At 45.8% G+C, this 20,057-nt stretch overlaps 1 protein-coding gene across 1 annotated transcript in view; it reads left to right on the top strand.

The window, feature by feature from the left end:
- CHCHD3 (coiled-coil-helix-coiled-coil-helix domain containing 3) overlaps window positions 1–19,706 on the top strand; it is a 332,794-nt gene extending 313,088 nt beyond the window's left edge. Inside the window, exons 8-10 of the mRNA XM_006887200.1 lie at window positions 12,526–12,661; window positions 18,598–18,742; window positions 19,399–19,706. Of these exons, the coding sequence (XP_006887262.1) occupies window positions 12,526–12,661; window positions 18,598–18,742; window positions 19,399–19,706 (589 nt within the window). The remainder of the gene's footprint in view (window positions 1–12,525; window positions 12,662–18,597; window positions 18,743–19,398) is intronic.
- Window positions 19,707–20,057: the final 351 nt, after the last annotated feature.

The following is a 20,057-nucleotide window of genomic DNA, read 5'->3' as shown; positions in this document are numbered from 1 at the left end:
GACTTTAGAAGAGTCTTGAAGCCAGTCCTTCCTTCCTGTTTACCAGTGATAGAGGTCTTCTTCTCTGAACACTGCATAATCTATTTTAATTATACGTCAAACCAGATCCCTGTGTTTGCTTAGCATTATGTTTATAACTGTTAGCTCTTAATCTCATCATAAGAACCTGCATACATTTCTGTCTCCTAGACTGTGAGCTAGTTAAGACCTTGAGTCTATCCCCCTTTAATTTCAAAGCTATCTGAAAAATAAGTTTGAGGCATTAAACACATTAATGATCAAAAACCATCTGAGCTGTAGGGTGACATCAAGGATATCATCCAAAAGAAGGAGAGAAAGAAAAGGCAAAAATGAATGTCAGAAGACTCTGAAAATTACACTAGCATGTTGAGAAGCCACAACAAAAAGGAAAATTGCTGAAGTAAAAGAAATGAACAGAAGATTCCAAAGGGCAGCAAAGAAGACTAAGCAAGGATTATGAAGGAATGTGCATACATACAACTGGTGTTGGAAAACAAAATGGCAAAACAACTATGAGATATCATCTCACCCCAGTAAGAATAGCAAAATTTAACAGAACAGCAAGCAACAAATGCTGGTGAGGTTGTGGAGAAACTGGAACTCTTACTCACTGTTGGTGGGAGTGTAAGATGGTGCAACCATTGTGGAAGGCGGTGTGGCGCTTTCTCAAAAAATAGCAAATAGAGATACCATTTGACCCAGCAATCCCATTACTGGGCATATACCCCAGAGAGACCATGTCTGCCATCCAAGCAGATATATGCACACCCATGTTTATCGCAGCTTTATTTACAATAGCAAAGAGTAGGAAGCAACCTAAGGGCCAATCCACAAACGAATGGCTAGAGAAGCTGTGGTATATTCACACAATGGAATACTACGCTGCATTGAAAAACAAGGAACTCATGCAATATTATTCAAAGTGGGTGACCCTGGAGGACATTATGCTGAGTGAAATATCTCAATCACAAAGGGACAAATACTGCATGGTGCCACTGTTGTAGAATGGGTCTGGAAAACAAAATGGGAAGAACTCACTTGGCATTTCTCAAGCTGAAATAACTGAAAAACAAATTTTAGCCTCAAGTTGTAATACTTAAGGACATCACAGGAAAAGTCCTGAATGATCCAGGAAGCATCAAAAGAAGATGGAAAGAATGCAGTGAATCATTGTACCAAAAAACTTGGCAGACACGGAACTATTTCATGAAGTCGCTTATGATCAAGAACTAGTGGTGGTGAAGGAAGAATTTCAGGCTGCACTGAAGGCATTAGCCAAAAATAAGGTCCCAGGAGTTGTCATGTACATGTTTCAACAAAAGGATGCAGCCCTAGACAGACTTACCAAGCTATGCCAAGAAATTTAGAGGACAGTTACTTGGCCAACTGCCTGGAAGAGATCCATATATGGGTTCCCATTCCTAAAAAACGGTGATCCAGCAGAATGTGTAAATTACTGAACAATATCATCTATATCACATGCAAGAATGATATTGCTGAAGATCATTCAAAAACAGAACAGTACATCAACAGAGACTGCCAGAAATTTAGCTATATTTAGAAGCAGCTGTGACGTGAGATACCATTGCTGAAGTCAGATGGAGCAGTTATCTTGAAAATACTGGAAAGAAGCCTGTTTGTGTTTTATTGACTATGTAAAGGCATGTAACTACTTGGATCTTAACAAATAAATTATGGCTGACATTGAGAAGAATGGGAATCTTAGAACAATTAAGTATTTTTACTCATGTGAAACCAATACCTAGACCTCGAAGATGTTATCCGAACAGAGCAAGGAAACATTGCATGATTCAAAATCAGGAAAGATCTATGTCAGGGCTGTTTCCTTTCTCCACAACTGTGTTTTTGCAGAACAAAACATTTAAAAAGCTGGGTTATGTGAAGAAGAAGAAGTGGCATTAAAATCGGAAGAAGATGCATCAACAACCTGTGGTATGCTTCTGGAAAGTCAAAGGACTTGAAACACTGCAGAGGGTCAAAGCCTACAGCCTTCAGTGTGAATTGCATCTCAACATCAGTGAAACAAAAATCCTTACCACCAAGCCAGTATACAGCATCATGATAGATAGAGAAGAGAGAGAAATTGTCAGTTACTTCACCTTGCTTGGATCCATAATCAACACCAGCAGTCAGGAAATCAAGAGACAAATTGCTTTGAGAAAATCTGCTGTCAGGACCTCTTCAAAGTGCTGAAGAGCAAAGATGCCAATTTCAAGACTAAGGTGGCCTGATTCAAAGCATTGTCTTTTCAGTTACTTTCCATGAATCTGAAGGTTAGACAGTGACTAAGGATGACAAAAGAAGAATCCGTGCTTTTGAGTTGTGGCGTTGGAGAATAATGCTGGCTTTCCCATGAACTGCCGAAAGGACAGACCTACTATGTTTGGGAAAGCTGCAGCCAGCGTGTTCTTTGGAGGCAAAGATAGTGAAACTTTGTCTCGTGTATTTTGAGCACATTGTTAGGACAAGGCAGTCCTTGGAAAAGGACATCGTGCTTGGAAAGGCAGAGCATCAGCAAAGGGGAGAGGAAGACCCTCAGTGAGATAACGTGATTCAGTAACGTTGGCAGTGGGCTCGGGCGTGTCAGAGATGAGAGGATGGCATAGGGTCCAGAGGCATTGTTCTGAAGGTTGTTAAGAGTGGCAGTCAAATTGACAGCACTTAACATAGTGCAGAGCAGGAAGTGGATTCTCAGTAATTAAATAAAAATATCCACTGCAGTCTAGTAAATTCCCACCCATCAGCCCCTTTCCGTTGGGTTTCCAAGGCTGTAAATCCTTGCCAGAGGAGACGACCCATGCTTCTCCCACAGAATCTCTGGTGGGTTGAAGCAGACAGCCCGACTCTGAATGCACTGCATCACCAAGGCTCCTACTTAATATTTGTTATAAGAGTGAATGAATGAACAAATCAACCATCATATTTTCATCCACAACTGAAAAGTTCCAATTTCACTGAGCTTTCCCAAAGAAACAAGATAGTGGAACGGAGAATAACTCACAAAACCTTGGGAACAAAATAACTTTTCATTTTTTGTGAACATAAATTCAGGTTCACATATAAAATATTTAAAGAAAAATCCAAGGTTGATACGCTAGGTGTGCTCAAGCTGAACGTTTTCCGATTGGCCTGGCTAGTCACTGTCTAAAATCGGGGGAGAATGAACACCATGCTCTTCCCCAGTAAATCACCCCTTCTTGGCCTTGAGACCTTCTGAGATATTTCCGGTTACTTGCGCTCGTCCATACTCACAACTCTTTGGTCCTGATGGGCCCACAGGAAGATGGTGAGGCACCTCCTGTGAGCAGTGGTTTATTCTGTTGAGACTGTGTGTGTGTGTGTCAGAGGGAGTATTCCTGTACCAGGTGCCCTGTGTAAGTGCTGCACCTCTACAACCAGCGTTGTTAACTCCACAAGTGTCTGTTTATTGCAGCAGCAGCATTTGACATTTATTAAACAACAACAGTTCCAAGCATTGGGAGGTGAGAGGGAAAAGGAGGGTAAAAGCACAATTTGTGCCTCCGTATTTCTAGTTTTTAAGAATGTAAAGTGCATTTGTACTGTTTTCTAAATAAAGCTCCTCACCCAGAGTGAAGTGTGGTATTGTTCTCCGTACATTGTCGCCTCCTGAAAAGTCTTTTGAGAGCCTGGGTAAATGATGTCACCTAGCATATACTTGGTGTCTTCAAGCTGAGGTGAGCTGAGTCCAGTGAAAGCTGACATCACTTACACTCTACACACCCAGTTCTCTGTAAACGTTGCCTCCTGACCCTATTTATGGAAGTAAGCGTTCTTTTATCTCCCTATGTAGACTGAAAATCTGCCCTGTGTAGACAAAGTCCAAGTCATGACCAGCCCATGGTTTGTGATTCCTGGCTCAGACCAGGTGTCCAACGTTGCAGATCTTCCTCAACTCAATAAATAACTTTCTTATCACAGGCATTATTACACCGAGCGATTTGATGGTGGGGAAATCTTTTTAAAATAGCATCCAGGTTTTTTTGCCTCGCTGTGTTACCAGATTTGAAGTGGTTATTTATAAACAGGACATTTGGGGTCTTTCATTCTTTAGAGTTACAGAAGAAACTAGCCCTCTTTTCCGAAAGCGAGACAGTGTTTGGGAGCAGGTGTGCTCGTGAGCGCCCGTCAGTTGTGTCACATGCACCTGCAGTGTTTCATAGATAGTTTGGTGAGGTTGACGAGAAGCCACAAGGGATCTCTGTGTAGCACACAAGTGTACACATAGGTGAGCCGTGTAGTCAAGTGATCTGTATTCAGCATGTATGTTCATATTCATGTGCAAGAGAATATAAACAGATGGTATGTATATGTTGTTGCTATTGTTATGTGCTGCCGAGTCACCTGTGACTCTTAGCGACCCTATGTACAACAGCCCTAAACCCTGTTCTTTCCCTTGCCAATCTTACTGTCTCCAACACACCTATCATTATCCCAGTCGCTGAATCAATGCAACTCATTGAGGGTCTTCTTCTCCTGCACTGTCCCTCCACCCTCCCAAGCGTGATGTCCCTCTTCAAGGACTGGTCCCTGCATATAACATGTCCAGAGTATGTCAGACGAAGCTTCAGAATCCTTAACTCCAAGAAGCAGCCTGGCTTCACCCTCTCCAGGACGAACTTGTTTGTTCTCCTAACAGTCCCTGGTATATTCAGTACTCTTCTTCAACACCAAAGCTCAAAGGTTTCAACTCTCCTTCTATCATCTGTAGTCATTGTCCAGCTCTCTGATACATAGCAAGTTATTGCAAAAACCATGGCCTGTATCAGGCGCACCTTAGTCTCCAGACTGACGTCGTTGTACTTCAGTACCTTGGAGAGGTTTCTGACAGCAGACTCTCTCAATGCAATTCGTCTTTTAATTTTCTGGCTGACGGTACCAAGAGTGTTGATTGTAGAGCCAAGCAAACTGAAGTCAACAATCTCAATCTCTTCATCATCCACTATGATGCTGCCAGTAGGCCCAGTGATGAAAATCTTTGTTTTCTTGATAATTGAGCTTCAATATTTATTAAAGGCTGCAGTCTTTGACCTTCTGCAACAAGTGTTTCAGGTCCTCCTCAGTTTTAGCAAGTAGGGTTGTGTCATCTGCGTAACGCAGATTATTGATCTACCTCCAATCTTGATGTCATACTTCTCCTCATAGAGCCCAGCCTCCTAGATAATCTGTTCTGCATATACATTGAAAAGGTATGGAGATAGAACACATCCCTGGCATACACCCTTCCCTATTTTGAACCATGCAGTGTTTCCTTGCTCTGTTCTGACGTCTGCCTCCGGGCCCAAGTATAGGTTTCACATAAGCACAATCAAGTGTTCTGGGATTCCCATTCTTCTTAGACTCAGACTCAGCCACAGTTTGTTGTGATCCACACAGTCAAATGCCTTTGCATAGTTAGTGAAACACAGATAATCATTCCTCTGGTACTCGCTGCTTTCAGCCAAGATCCATCTGACATTAGCTATAATATCCCTAGTACCACGGCCTCTTCTAAACCCCGCCTGCACTTCTGGCAGTTCTCTGTTGATGCTGTTCCAGTCGTTTTGGATAATCTTCAGCAGAATCTTGCATGCATGTGATATTACTGATACTGTTTGATGATTTCTACACTCTTGTCAAATCACCTTTCTTTGGAATGGGAACAAATATAGATCTCTTCCAGTCAGGTGATTGTCCTCTAGATTTCTTCGCACAACTTAGTGAGCACATCCAGGGCAGTATCTGTCTGTCAGTATGCCATCAATTCTTGGGGCCTTGTTTTTTTGCCAATTCTTTCAGAGCAGCTTGAACTTCTTCCTTCATCAGACTCTTGCTCATACGTTGTTTTATGAAATTCTTCTGTGTCCGCCAATTCCTTTTGGTACAATGACTCTGTATATTCTTTCCATCTTCTTTTAGTGCTTCGTGGATCATTTCATATCCTGCCCAGAGCATCCTTAAACATTGCAACTAGAGGTTATACGGCTTCAGGCGAAGGGTTTATTCAGATGAATTATGTGTGCACAGATGCAAGTGTTCAGGTGAAAGTGTGTTCCCAGAAATGTATATTGAGTTGAATGAAGTGTGTCCCCACAGAAGCATGTCTTCCAGTGAAGTGTGTTTGCACAAAAGCATAACACAGGTCAAGGTGTCACAGAGTCAGTCTGTTTGTCTTTCCTGTGGAAGCAGAGGCTCCCCCTCCCCTAGGATTTCTCTAAGTGTCCCATTGTTTCCAAGCTTCTGATAATAGTAATTCGGGAAGATAACGATTTTGTCCATCTTTAGCTGCACTTGTTCATGCCGATGTACTCGGGACATGAGGCAGAGAGGGTGACAGCAAGGCCACGGTGTGTTGTTGGATGCTGTTGAGTGACCCCCGGTGGTGACCTGCCGTGTGACCCACTTGCCCGGTCCTGCACTGGCTTCTTCCATGCTTTGTATTTTTGAGTTCAGACTCGGTGTATGGAGCACAGTATTACTTGTTTTATCCGGGTTGGTTGACCAGCAGTTCTCTGTGTCTGTGCAGTGTTTCTGGTCTTGATACTTTGCATCCAGGATCCTACGTTCAGAGGGAGGCTGCTCCATCAGGCCCAGTGCAGGATAGAATGCCATGCACTGCGCTGTCCACCTCCTCACAGCTGAGTTGCTGTTAGTGTCTGGTTGAGCAGTGCAGCCTGCTATCAGCATGATTGAATTGCTTGCTGGACTCAGAATCGATGGAGCCCAGACAAGGCCAGCATCCCACCTCTGATGACAGCGGAGCCCTTATGTTGTGATAATACGCAGCACAGTAGCCAACGTGCATACTTCCGGTCATCAGGGTCTGTTGGCGCGGGTGGGGGGGGGGAGTATGGAATCCAACGAAACGCCTTTGTTTCTATCTCAGTTTCTTCTTTCTTTTTTTTTAATATATAGCAAAGTTTCTGTGACAATAAATTGAGACACACCCTCAAACCCACCCCACCCCAAAAAAAAGACAGACCGCAATGAGATCTCCCTTTTAGAACTGTTTGGCCTCCAAAGTGTACTTGTGGGAATCTGATTACAGCACAAATAGAAACATCATTAATAAAGTCGCTTAGTGGTTATGAAGAATTTCAGGAAAGCTTGCAGCTGAATTGGTTTTCTTGCATTGCTTGAAAGAGACTGTATTTTATTCTGGTAACTAATGTTAGGATATGTAATTTAAGGGAAAATTAAAAAGGGGAAATTTCTAATAGGAGCTAGAACATTTTAGATATGTTCGTCCTTTAAATGGCATTGTATCATAGTTTCATTACGAGTAATAAAAGAAATGAGTGTAGTATTACTTATCCTTAAGTCCTGGAAGTGGGATTTTTCATTTAGAGTTTTAAATTGGATATCCTGACCATTGAATTTGTCTGCAGATGAGTTTAGTAAGAACAAAAGTAGAGTTTTGCCAATTGAACCTGCTAAGATGTGACGCCATGTCTGTTTTGCTCAGGATCTGAACATAAGGTTTTTTGTGTTTGTTTTAATATATTTACGGTGAGGTGCGCGGTTCAAACCCACAAGATGCTCTGCTGGAGAAGGAGGGGCAATCTCCTCCTGTACCAGTCAGATCATATTTGACGGTACATGTAAAAATAATACAATAAAAATTTTAAAAAAATAAAAAATATTTACTGTGTTTAAAATAAATATACCCAGACATTTGCCATTTTATCACTATACAAGTACAATGTAGTGATAACGAATGACCGTCATCACCTTGTGCTCCCATCACCACTGGTAGTTTCTGACTTTTCCATAATCCTGGTCAGAACCCCCTTCAGCTGTAACTCCCTGTTCTCCCCTCCTCCCAGCCCCTGGTACCCATGAGTAAACTTCATCTCTCTGTGCGTGTGAATACTGGATATTTCATACATACAATATACAAGTATTTCATGCAGAAAATACAGTACATTTCCTTTTGTGTCTGACTTGTGTCATGTAGCATTTTCAGGGTGTGTCAAGGTCCTAGAACATGTCAGAGCCCACTTCTTTAGATGTAATTTTAGAATACGAGGTGACCCCATAAGGAATGGGTACATCATGGGAGCCTGTTGAGAAATTTCCTTCCTTTCCACACCTGCACCGGGAATGAAAGGCAGCCACAGGACGTAGGGCTGCTGGCTGGTGGCCACGGCCTGGTTGCTTTAACCTGCTGGGTGGAGACGGGTCTGAGGAGCGCCATCTCCGTATTTCTCCTCCTCTGAAGTCTCCTTATTAGCCTTGCCATTTCTATTAGCAGAACTAAAAAGATGGGTAAGTAGTTTCCTCGAAGTATAAAGCCCAGCCTGACATCAAAGAAGTTTTTAAGACATGAAAGTAGTAGAGGCAACAGCGAAACCACCACGTCTCTCTGAACAGATAGTGGAGCACTTGCATTACAGGCTCTTAGGGGGACACTTCAGATCGGGCCTCTCTCTGCTGCTTTTAAACCAGAAATGCCAGTTTCTCTCTGACCAATTAACTCATCCCACAGGAAGCTTTATGAAGGAAACATTCCAAGATGGTCCTCACAGCTTACATACATTATTACATTGTTACTTCATACAGTGAAAGATGTAACTGTGTGTTTTGTTTGTTGTTTTTGTTTTTTATTTTTTTAGAAAATGTATACTTTATTTGGTATAAATAGGTTTGAGCATATTCTTTTTTTAAAACAAATTTTTATTTTAATTGTCATTTTAACAAAAGTTTACAGAAAAGTTAGATTTTCATTCATTCATTGCTACACATTTTAACCCCCTCTTCCTCCCCCACCAAGTTGACTTTTGTTTCCATTCTCTTTTTATTGTGATTTTAACTAAAGTTTATTTTAAAAGTTGGATTTTCATTCATTGTTGCGTATTTTCCTCCCTACCCCGCCCCTAGTTCATGTTATCTTTTTAAAGTATTCTTTCACTATTATATGTATTTTTATTCTAACAACGCCTTTTATTCTTTTTAGTATTGTTAAAAATAACCTCTAAGTGCAATAAAAAAACTACCTGGACATGTTTTCCTAGGTGCTTTTATTATGAGCATTATATATTAGAAGAAATTGTTTGACTGGCCGCAAACCAGCATTTTCTTTTGTCTTCTTCAATCTCTGAACTTTCGAGTGTGCCTTTGGACGTGGCCAGCCATCTCCCTGGACTTGAGTGCACTGTCATGGGTGGGAGTAATATCCACTTCCTAAACAACAGGCCTCTGGAAACTCTGAGAAATGACGATATTTACAGAAAGGCTTCAGGTCTTTTCTTCATAGGGTCGCTGAGTCCTGCTTGACTCAGTGGCAGTCAACAAGAACCACACATGGGTGGACGGAGGCCGATGAGCTGCTAGTGTTTATGGGGAGGAGCGAGGAAGGGGCAAGAGAGACAAGGAATGCCAGAGGAAAGAGAAAAGCAGAAAAAGAGAGAAGCGAGGTGGGGGGATTCAGTAGACGTCCCCGTAACCCCACTCCCTGTAACCCCACATGGCCACCTGCCTGGATTTGTTCTTCACTAATTTTGATAAACATAGCTTTCCCTGTCACCCTGATGGTACCACTTCCTCTTGGCTATTCTGTCTTCTCCTCTCTTCCTTCTTGTCCCAAGTTCACCACATTTGTCTCATCTTGTCCCTTAACATTAGCCTTTGCTGCTCCCGAATCCTTGTTGGCCCTTCCTCATACACAAGGAAACCAAATTATTCAAATATCCTTGACCACTAAGATTGCCTTTTCTTCCTTGGGTAGACTGTTGCTCTGTGCCTTCTGTTATTTTTGCCTAATTGTGGCTTTTGCCATCGGCAGGAAAGGAAGCGGTCAATACCGATCCATTGCTGACGCTCTGACTGTGCGGGGGCTGGGGGGGAGTGTTACCATAATGCACATTAGAATATTGGAGAGGTCTCTGAATCCCTCCTCCTGAATGGAAGGTGCCAGCGCCTGGGCTTTATGGCCTTCTAATGTCAGGCCGTAATCTCATTGAGCGTCTTCCCAAAGTGAAAACGTGCATTAGGGCCTCCTAACAAGGCCCACAGATCAATACGGAGGCCGTGCTTCTGCCTCAGAGATGAGCCCGTGAAGATAAACAGGGTCTGGAAGGATGAAGGGGGATGGTTGCACTGTGGGTTTCCTCTCCTCTGTCCCCACTGCTGCCGTCTGATCATTGCACAGGTGGAAATGGGTGCAGAAGGCGTTTCTGAAGACAAGTGCATGCACATACTGCATACGTGTGTACCACACACACACACACATCTAAGTGAGAACCACTGATGAACAGGAGGCAAGGACCCTGGGAGTGAGTCCTGTTGATCTGCTGTGATAAAAGTATATTTTAACACATTTCAAATCATAAATGACTCATAGCCTTTAACTTGCACTACTCAGAGCTCAGCTCGAGGTGGATGGCCTCAAACTTGAACTTAGATGTTCCCTTCCTACAGACGTATTACCTCATGATGAAACCTTGAAGAGTAAGCCCCCCAGATGGCACCTCTCCTAGAGAGGGCTCACTCTTCACTGTCCTTTCCTGTATGTGGTAAGAGGGGGTGAAGAACTGGTCATCAAGGTCTTGTCCTCCTGCCCTGCCCTCCACCCACTCTTAAGTCTGAGATGCATGGGGGGGGATAGTCTGTACCCCCCACCAGGACCAAATGAAGCTCAGCTCTCCTGCGAGCCACTGGAACCATTAAGGCTGTTTGCTAAGTTCAGGTGACCCCAGGCTTAATCATATTTTATTCACTGTTTATCCAGACGTGGCTCTTGAGGTAATCAGCCAGCCAGTGGTGTCTCTGCTTCTGCCCTGGAAGGAAGCACAGCGATTCCTTTTAAATGCTGATGTTCATGGCGGGGGATTAGGGAAATTGATGCCCACAAAAACTCACAGCCATCCCAACTTCAAAATCTTGAAAAGAATTGAAACTCCTGGGATTGGATTTAAATTCTGTTCTTAGGTTATTTGACAAAGCAGCAAAGTAATGAATGGAGAAGGAAAGGCAATGTTATGTAAAATTTGGGGGATTATTTTTTTGTTTCCCTGGCTGTCGACTTTCTTTAGAGAATAGCAGGAAGGCGAGCCCTCAGGGGCCAGGACCATGGTTTGCATTTCCGTTTCTTCAGTCTAGCAAAGTATACATTAGCTTAGTGTGTTGGATAAAAGTAATGAGAAGACAAATCGTCACCCAGGGGTTTCCTTATTGATGAGAAATACTCCCCCTGTGCTCTCTCGGGGTTTTTCAGAACCCATTAAACTTAAAAAATGCCATTCTGAGATTACCAGGGAAATAACAAATTTCAATTTCAAGGAAAGAACAGATAGGAAAGACTGGATGCTTTTTCAAACCAAACAAAACTAATTTGGAAAAACTATTAATTCTGAAAATTTAAAGTAATGGTATTCCATACTTTCTGTGTATATTCATTTGGTTTAATCCACGTCCTGATATCCTCTTAGTTTTCCTTTATATGATGTAATTACTTGGTTTATTTTATTATCATTTTTCAAGTGTGTATTACAGACTGAGAAACATTGTTTTGGGTACAATGCATCTATGCCTCAGTCTGTCTTAAATCTCGGATTAATCAATATAATTGGTAAAATTTTCGCCCAGGAAATTTAAGTTTTGAGGTCCTCCCATTTTCCTTTCCATCTACTTACATTCCTTCAGCAAACAGTTGTTGAGTATCTGTGTCTGGGAGCTGAGGTTACAGAGAATGTGAGGTACTGCCCTCGTTCTTGGATCCGCCTCACATGTAATCCCTGCACGTAACCCTAGTTGTGTGCGTTGTGGGAGACATGAATGTGAGGTCAGTAAAGAGAGCCCGTTAGATTCTAGCAGGGAACAGAACCTTCGTGGAATCTGAAAGGAGGTGACACAGATGGAAAGTGTCTCAGGGTCTGGCCAGCCTGCCAGGTGTCCAAGGAATGAAGTGGAGGCTGACAGATAAGCAGGAGCCTGGCCAGGAAGGAGTTTTATTTTAGGAAGCAATAGGGAGAGATAGTCTTATCCGATTTGTGTATTAGGAAGAAGCCTCTAGAAAACACATGGAAGCCAGTGGAGAGGGCTAAAGCTGAGAACAGTTTGGGACGAGGGTGTGAATGATGCGGCATTAATATAACCACAGTGAATGTGGAGGAGGAAGACCACCCCGCTGCAGGGATAACCAGCTCTGACCAACTGGACGCGGACATGAGGGGCAGTCCTGACCCCTGAGCGTCCTGTGTTGGCTGTCTGGACTGAAGCCCAGTGTTGCCGTTCACATAGTTCCATTTGGGATTTGAGAAGGAGGTTTGTGATCTTACACCACCATCAATTAATAGAATGACGTTCATCGAAATCTTCACACTATCTTAAGTCTTATCATGGGAGCAGTTTGGAGATGTTTCTTCAGAGGTTGAGGACAATGATTTCTTAGACGTTTCTGTCTTACGCAGTGCTCTCTTACTCTTTTATTTTGGACTTGGCTCTGACCGAAGGCCCGCTGTCTCACTGTCCCCGTTTTGTTTGCAGGCGGTATGATTATCATCCAGTCTGCGCTGACCTGCAGGCCAGAATTCTCCAGTGTTACCGCCAGAACACCCATGAGACCCTCAGCTGCTCTGCGCTGGCTGCCCAGTACATGCACTGCGTCAACCAGGCCAAACAGGTGGGTAGGTTAGGGGTGAACGGGAGTAGGAAAGAGTCCTAAATGGAGGCTCCCATCATCATCCACAACATTCACCATGAAAGAGTCCCACTGCACTGCAATCCCAGAGGTACGCAGCTGGAATCCACCAGATGCTCTGCTGGAGAAGGAGAGGCAATCTCCTCCTGTACCAGCCAGAGCCAATTTGACGTTATACACACAAAATATGTCATTGTTATGTTGTTATGTGCCGTCGAGTCGTTTGGGACTCATAGCGACCCTATATACAACAGCCCTAAACCCTGCTCTATACTATGCCAATCGCATTGCCTCTGACACACCCATCCCGATTACCCCAGTCACTGAATCAATCCACCTCATAGAGGGTCTTCCCCTCCTGCACTGTCCCTCCACCCTCCCAAGCATGATGTCCCTCTCCAAGGACCTGTCCCTCCTTACAACATGTCCAAAGTATGTCAGACGAAGCCCCAGAATCCTTGCCTCCAAGGAGTAGCCTGGTTTAATCCTCTCCAGGATGAATCTGTTTTCTTGGCAGTCCATGGTACATTCAATACTCTTCTCCAGCACCACAGCTCAAAGGCATCAATTCTCCTTCTGTCCTCCGTAGTTATTTTGCAACTCTCTGATGCATAACAAGTGATTGCAAAGACCATGGCCTGTATCAGACACACCTTAGTCTCCAGACTGACACCATTGCTCTTCAGTATCCTGGAGAGGACCCTAATAGACTTTCCCATCGCAATACGTTTTTTAATTTCCTGGCTACTGGTGCACAAAATATAATTTTTAAGTTTTTTTTTAAGAAATAAAGAATCTCATCCAGGTAGCTATAGGGAGAATCCAGTCTTCGTTTATTTAACTTATTTCTGCCACTCCATTAAAAAAAAATCTTAGTAAAATTATACCTTTTCCTAGTTACCCCATACTTCTATCCCCCCTTTTGTTATCCGTTAATTTGCTCATGACGGCCTCGTGTGTGCAGAGTGGAGCCACTTCACAGGGTTTTCATGCCTTGACCTTTCGGAAGCAGATTACTAGAGCTGTCTCCCTGCACCTCTGAGTGGGTTTGAACTGCTGGCCCTTTGGTTACTCATCCAACATTTACCCATTCCTAATGCCCTCTGCTGTTGAATCTCTCTATACTGGCATCAGCATTGTCATTGTCCCGGTATTTCTGGATCCATATTCAGAGCCAGCAGAAGAGGACTTAAAATGAAAAGGCCAGCAACTTCAGATCCCTGAGCGGCAGCCGGTTCCGCGGAGAGGCTGGTGCAAAGCCCCCATCCAGTCCTTCCTTCCTCCAAGCTCAGAGTCCACTTTGGGGCAGGGCCATGGCCCTAGAGGCGGGCCATGGGAGCGTGTTTATGCACCAGAGCCCGTCTTCTCTTGATTCCTCTTATCAGAGAAATGTGTTCACAGGACGTGAGCGTCTGCTCATTCATGTACTTTAGAAAAGCTAATGATAAACCCAGGAGCAAATTATCTATTCGGGCAGGTCACTTAATTGCCTAGCATTTAACTGATTTCACAGTTGGATGTAGGTGGTTCTGAAAGACAGAAATTGTTGGGAACTGAGCTTCCGCCTGCTGGCAGGCTTCCTCAAGCCGACCTCGTGGCCCCAGCTCCTGATGGAGTCACTCGGCAGGTCTTTCAGAGTCTAATTTGCTGGGTTGTCTTCTTACCACTCGGTAAATTTCTCACACACTAACTCACTCGCTCTGATTGGAGGGTTGATAACTTCTGGGTAACAGAAACTAACACGTGTAAGAAAAACACCAGCATTGACTCAGCGCCTGCGCTGTCTTTCAAGCTACTCGTGTGCTACTATTCTCTCTGTCTCTGACTTGGAGACGCTCTCAGCTGAGTCCCAGGACTCCACTCTCGAAAGGTGTCTGTTAAAGATCTCACTGCTCATGTGAAGGTGCCATGTTCTCTCTGTCAGAGGCACTTTCCGGTCAACTCTGAACAAGCCCGGCTTTCACTGTTGATGTGGACGGACGCACTGCAGACAGGGGAGGGTCCATGGACTGTCCTTATCTGACACTGACTCCTGGTCAAGTGTGGGGCAGGATCCATGGGAGGAATGGCTGTGACCGTGTGTCTGTCCATGCTAGTGTCCCCTGCAGTGCCCCTTCCACAGTGACCGAGGCAGCTGCGATGGTGTGCGGCGTGCAGGCACCTGGACCAGCCCTGTGAGGCCAGTGGCGTCTCTTTGTAAAATTAACTTTTGACAGAATCGAGAGCGGCAATCAGGTAGGTCTGGAGTTTCTAGCAAGACTTGTACCAGCTCTGTGATGTTTGGCCTGGCCTTTTCCCTCCTGTGAATGGAGTCATGGTGCCTTCAAGTTGGTGTGAGGATTGTTGTTGTTGTTGATTGCCGTCGAGTCAAGCACGACTCACAGCAACTCTATGAACAAAAGACCTAATGTCTTTCCATAACTGTCATCATTTCACCAAGTTCATAGAGTTTCCAGAGGCATGTGGATGCCACTCCTGCTTCCTAACTTGTTTTACAACTGGGAGCTCCACCAAACACTGTCCACATTGGGAAACCTTTCTGGTATTTGATATCCCCCGTGGCACAAGGGTCAGCATTACAGCAACCCAGGTTACTTCACACTGAACATTGACAAAGAGTGTTGTATAAAGTTCAAGAGTGTTCCTCCAGATATAACAGCACTAGTTTCACTCAGCAGTGGTTAAGTGTCATCAAGTCGAATACAACTGAGAGTAAATTTTGCACAAAAGACCTAAACTCTGTTCTGATTAACATCATTCTTGTACAGAACTCTGTTCTATAACTACAATCATTTTTGTAAGAGTTTAAAGAGTTTGTAGAGTTTCCAGAGGTATCTAGTTTTCGGAAGTGGATGCCACTCCTGCTTCCCAGCATAAATCAGACTGGAAGCCCATCCAAACGTTGTACATAGTGGGTAATCATTATGCTATTTGACAAGACTGTGGAACAGTGTGCAGCATCACAGCAACACCAAGTTGTTCAGTTCAGCGAATAGAGGATTTCTGTGTCATTTGAGGACTATTCATTTGAGAATTAATAAATCTGGTCCGAGGGCTGCAGGTGTGAGGATTATATTTATATAAAATGCTCAGTAATTTTCCTTGTCTCAGTCTAACGACTCAGATCCTCCAGAAGCACAAAATGACTGGTAGTTCTCCAGGAAAGACTCTCCCCCCTTTGCCTCTGACCTCCAGTATATCTTTATGTTTTCATCCCTCATGTTTGTGGAGTCTCGACTGTTTTAATAGCTCTTGTACTCAGTCAGGCCAAACCAAACCTAAACACACTGCCATCAAATTGACTCCAACTCTTTGGAACCCGCACACAGGTTAGAATGACCCCATTGGGTTTCCGAGGCTGTGAATCTTTGCAGACGTGCACTGCCTCTGCGCCTTGCTCACAGGGAGCCGCTGGTGTGTTCGAACAGCCGGCCTAGTGCTTTAACTACAGTGCCACCAGAGCTCCATTCACTTCTGCCTCTCTGGAAACTGTGAACTTTGAGAAGCAATGATAGTTATGCAAAGGTTTCAGGTCTTTTGTTCATAGGGTCACTGTGAGTCGTGCTTGACTCCATGACATTCAACAGCAGTGCCAGAAGGCCAGCCCGCTACACAGGTTCTGGCCGTGGTGACCACACGTATGTCACAGTGGACCGTGCCCACACGGGCTTCAGGAGCCCAGGCGCCTCCGGGTGAACTGGAGCTTCCCCCACTTTAGCTAGCAGCTGGTCATGTCAGATGTGGGCACCAGTGAGGGACACCATGGCACGTGTTCATGGAAGATAAAATTGCAACGATGTATGTCCGTGTCCTGAAACGTAATGTAGATGGATTATTGAATGGAAAACCAGCGTGCACTGTAAACTTCTGCCCAGTTACAATACAGTTAATTTAACAAAAAAAAAAACAAAAACGTGCGAGTCCACAAAAACCTTCATGCACTAAAGTGGGCATTACTGAAGGGCCTCGTAGCGGCTTCCAGCAAGCAGACCAACGGCTCTCGGTGACACCACATTTGCTTGCTGGGTTTTTATATGACAACCTGAGATATAAACAGAGATGGTTTTGTTCTCACCATTTCACAGCTGTGAGAACAGAAACCATGGGAAGCCGTGCAGGTGAATTTAACCAGGAGAAACCCTGACATTGGGAGAGAAAGAAAGCTTTTAAAATAAAATCACTAGCGTTTGGGTTTGTTGTGGGGTGTTGATTTTTTTTTTTAAGCCAGGAAGCATGTGAACAGATGGTCATCATCCACTAATACAGAAATAAATCAAAGAGAGAGAGACAGAGAGCAGGAGAAAAGGGGTGATGGGATTAAGTAGAAACCATCTGGGGCAGCCGAGGGGCTGTGGGTGAGAAAGCCCACCCCCCACTGTTGCCAGTCCCCCTCCAACTCCTGTGGGGTGGAGGTGGGGGGGTAGAAGTGCCCCCGCTCCATTCCCAAGACTTTCATCCCTACAGTGTCCTCTGCCGTCTCCCATGGAGTAGCTGGTGGGCCCAGAACACCCACCTCAGTGTTAGCCCAGCTCCTGACCACTGAGTCACCGGACGGGCCAGAGAAGGCCAGAGGAGGACTTGTTCTGTGGCCTGATTTCCTCTGCACCCGAGTTTCCATTGATCCAGGTGAAGTCAGGTTCTTCCTGGTGACCCCAGCCCTGGCCCGGTGGAGGAGACCTCACCAGCATCCAGCGTCCTGCTTGTCCACGTGGGCGTTCCTGATGGTCGAGCTCTCCTCACATTTCCCATGAAATCCCAAGAGGACTGTGGATGTTGGAAGCTTGGAAACAACGCCCACACGACAGCCCATTAGGTCCCGCTGTCCATTTCCGACGCCGGACAGGAGTGTTCCCCTCGGGGTAATTGAGCAGTCGGCTCCACTCCCGTTCAGTTGGCTCCCAAGATCGAGCTTCCAGGCCCCCCTGGAGACAAAGGTCTGCAGCCTAATAGAGTTGACCGATGCCGAGTTTCCGGAGAGATCGTAGCCTTGTCCCTTCTCCTCGTTCATCCACTTCTTCACATCAGTCTTTCCTTGGTTCTTCTTAAACAATTCCACTGGGTTGGCGAGGACCATTTAGACTGTAATTTCCACTATATTAAGTTATCTGTTTTTCATACGAGTAAAGAGACATTAAAATGCTATAATTGTTACTTCTCGACCTTAAAAGCTACCGGCTAGCTATGTGAGCTACAGCATTTAAAAGCGGGGAGTATTGATTGACTGAGACCCGTACCTTTTGTCATTCTGCTCAGCCTCTAAGTGTCCTATAAACTCTCCAAAACAGTAATCCCCCTTCACAGGTTCCCATTCGGCCTTGCTCTGCCTCCCTTACAGCGGACCAAGGAGGGCTGAGAGAAGGATTTTATATCATGTTGACCACTCGTGATCCAGCATGTACGCACATTTTATGTTAAAATATGACCTAAAAGGGGGGGAATACAGAATTCTAAATTCTCAGGGGATCCCAAGTTTCTGGGTAACTGAGGCTAGACAAACCCCTGGAACTTTTAAAACATGATGTGGAAAGTAAAGTAAGAGGCCTTGGCCCCCTGTGCCCCCTCCACACCCCTCCTCTGGTGTATATCACATTCCAGCTCTTGCCCAGCCCTGCTGCTGGCCACAGGGAGAGGCGCTGCCTGACTCATGGAACATTGTGTTCATAGGTTTACAGGGATGCTGCCCGGCCTTCCTGGTCTCCATGGTAACCTGGGCTTCCGTTTCCTCTTTGGTACATTGAGGGTTGAAGGGGGATCCCCTAGCGTCCCAGCTCCATTACTTGAGTGTTCATTCACCTCTCACCTTTGAGTGCGTGAGGGTTGTGCCCAGCACCTGCTCACAGAGTCAGAGGTGGGACTGTTTGGGATGAGAGCACCCCTGATTCGGACCTCCACATCCACAGCTGTGCCTCTGCCCACAGATCTCGCTGTGGGCTGAGGACAAACAGCTCCTGCCTGGCCCGGCCTCCACGGCCTCCCGCTGCAGACGCCCGGCCTTGAGGCTGCCTCAGCCCCCTGCGCAGCTCCGGGGCAGCCGGGACAGCAGCCACAGCTCAGTGCTGCCTGGCTAGTAAACTCACGTAGGAGGTGCAGGCTATTCACCTCCACCAGCCCACCTGCCGAGGGTGCTGAGGGGCTGGGAGACCGAGCTGAAGAAAGGCCCAGAACAGACCCAGCAGTAACTGGAGGACGGCAGCACCACTTGTAATCGGCTTCAGAGGATGAGGACGATGGATAGCAGATGAGAGAGGCAGTAAGCTGGTGGATCCCTTTGAGAAGGAGGGACCAAGATAAGGAAGTGCTTAGCTGACGTCCTCTCTCTGGGTGGAAGACCCCCCTCTTGTCCCGTGCATGAGGACATGTACAGCTTTTTCTGTTCCTCATGGGGGTCACCATGTTTTCTCTCCCCTGGAACTTGGCCTTGTGGTGGACCAGCTCCCCTGTTAACCTGGAGAGTGAAGAGGGTCTGACGACATCGTCCCCAGGACCGTGGAGCTGCTTTGTCACCCTCTGGGGTGAACTCCGAGTTACATGCACATGATTTGGTAGATCCTGGGCTGTTGGTGCTGGAAGAGTCTTGGAGAGCCTGTGACCCAACCGTATTTTTCCACTTGAAAAAAAGGAGCAACTAGAGAGTGTGAGTGACCCAGAGATGGGACAGAATCCAGCCCGGAACAGCTCGCTCCCGATTCCACACGCAGAGCCACGTCCTCTACCTTCAGGTCTCTACAGCCTGAGCGTCCATCACCTGGTCAGCTGGCTCAGCATCCCTGGGGATTCTGACTGGACACTCGGAAGTGGGGCCCGTTCATCTGAGTTTTACCAGACCTGGGGTGTCAGCCCCCAGGAGCCTGAGAACCAGAGCTCTGGAGCCCGCTCCCCAGACAGCAGACCCTCCAGCTGCTCACAGGTCCTGCCTCTCACCACCCACCGGGACCCAGCCACCCGGCAGACACCTCATCAGACCCATCCTGGAACACCATCCTCAGTCTCACGAACAAGACAGGAGGTGGCGATGGAAGAAGGCTGAAACCCCTGGAAAAGAAGCCCTCGGCACCCTTCCTGTCCCCACAGAGTGTGGGTGCTCTGGGTAGTCTAAGGGGAGGGAGCCCAGACCCCTTCTCACTCACAGCTGTGACTGGACTCTCCCAGCTTCCACTGACACAACCTCTGGCCCCTCCTTCTGCACCTGGTGTATGAAGGCGCCCACATTCAGGAACCCCAAGACCAGTCAGGAAGGTTCCCCCTCCATGAAGACCCAGTAAGCATCACCACCACCTAATGACACAAGACAAGTCAGGAAGGGTCTCCCTCTGTGAAGACCCAGTGAGCATCACCACCACCTAATGACATTTCTTAATCCCCAGCTGGGCCGAGCTCA

This window comes from Elephantulus edwardii, unplaced genomic scaffold (assembly GCF_000299155.1).
Source record: "Elephantulus edwardii isolate Elephantulus edwardi_28Jun2011 unplaced genomic scaffold, EleEdw1.0 scaffold00055, whole genome shotgun sequence".
In the NCBI taxonomy this organism is placed as follows: domain Eukaryota; kingdom Metazoa; phylum Chordata; class Mammalia; order Macroscelidea; family Macroscelididae; genus Elephantulus; species Elephantulus edwardii.
Note: the sequence above shows the minus strand (reverse complement) of the source record. Positions and strands in the feature narration are given on the sequence as shown.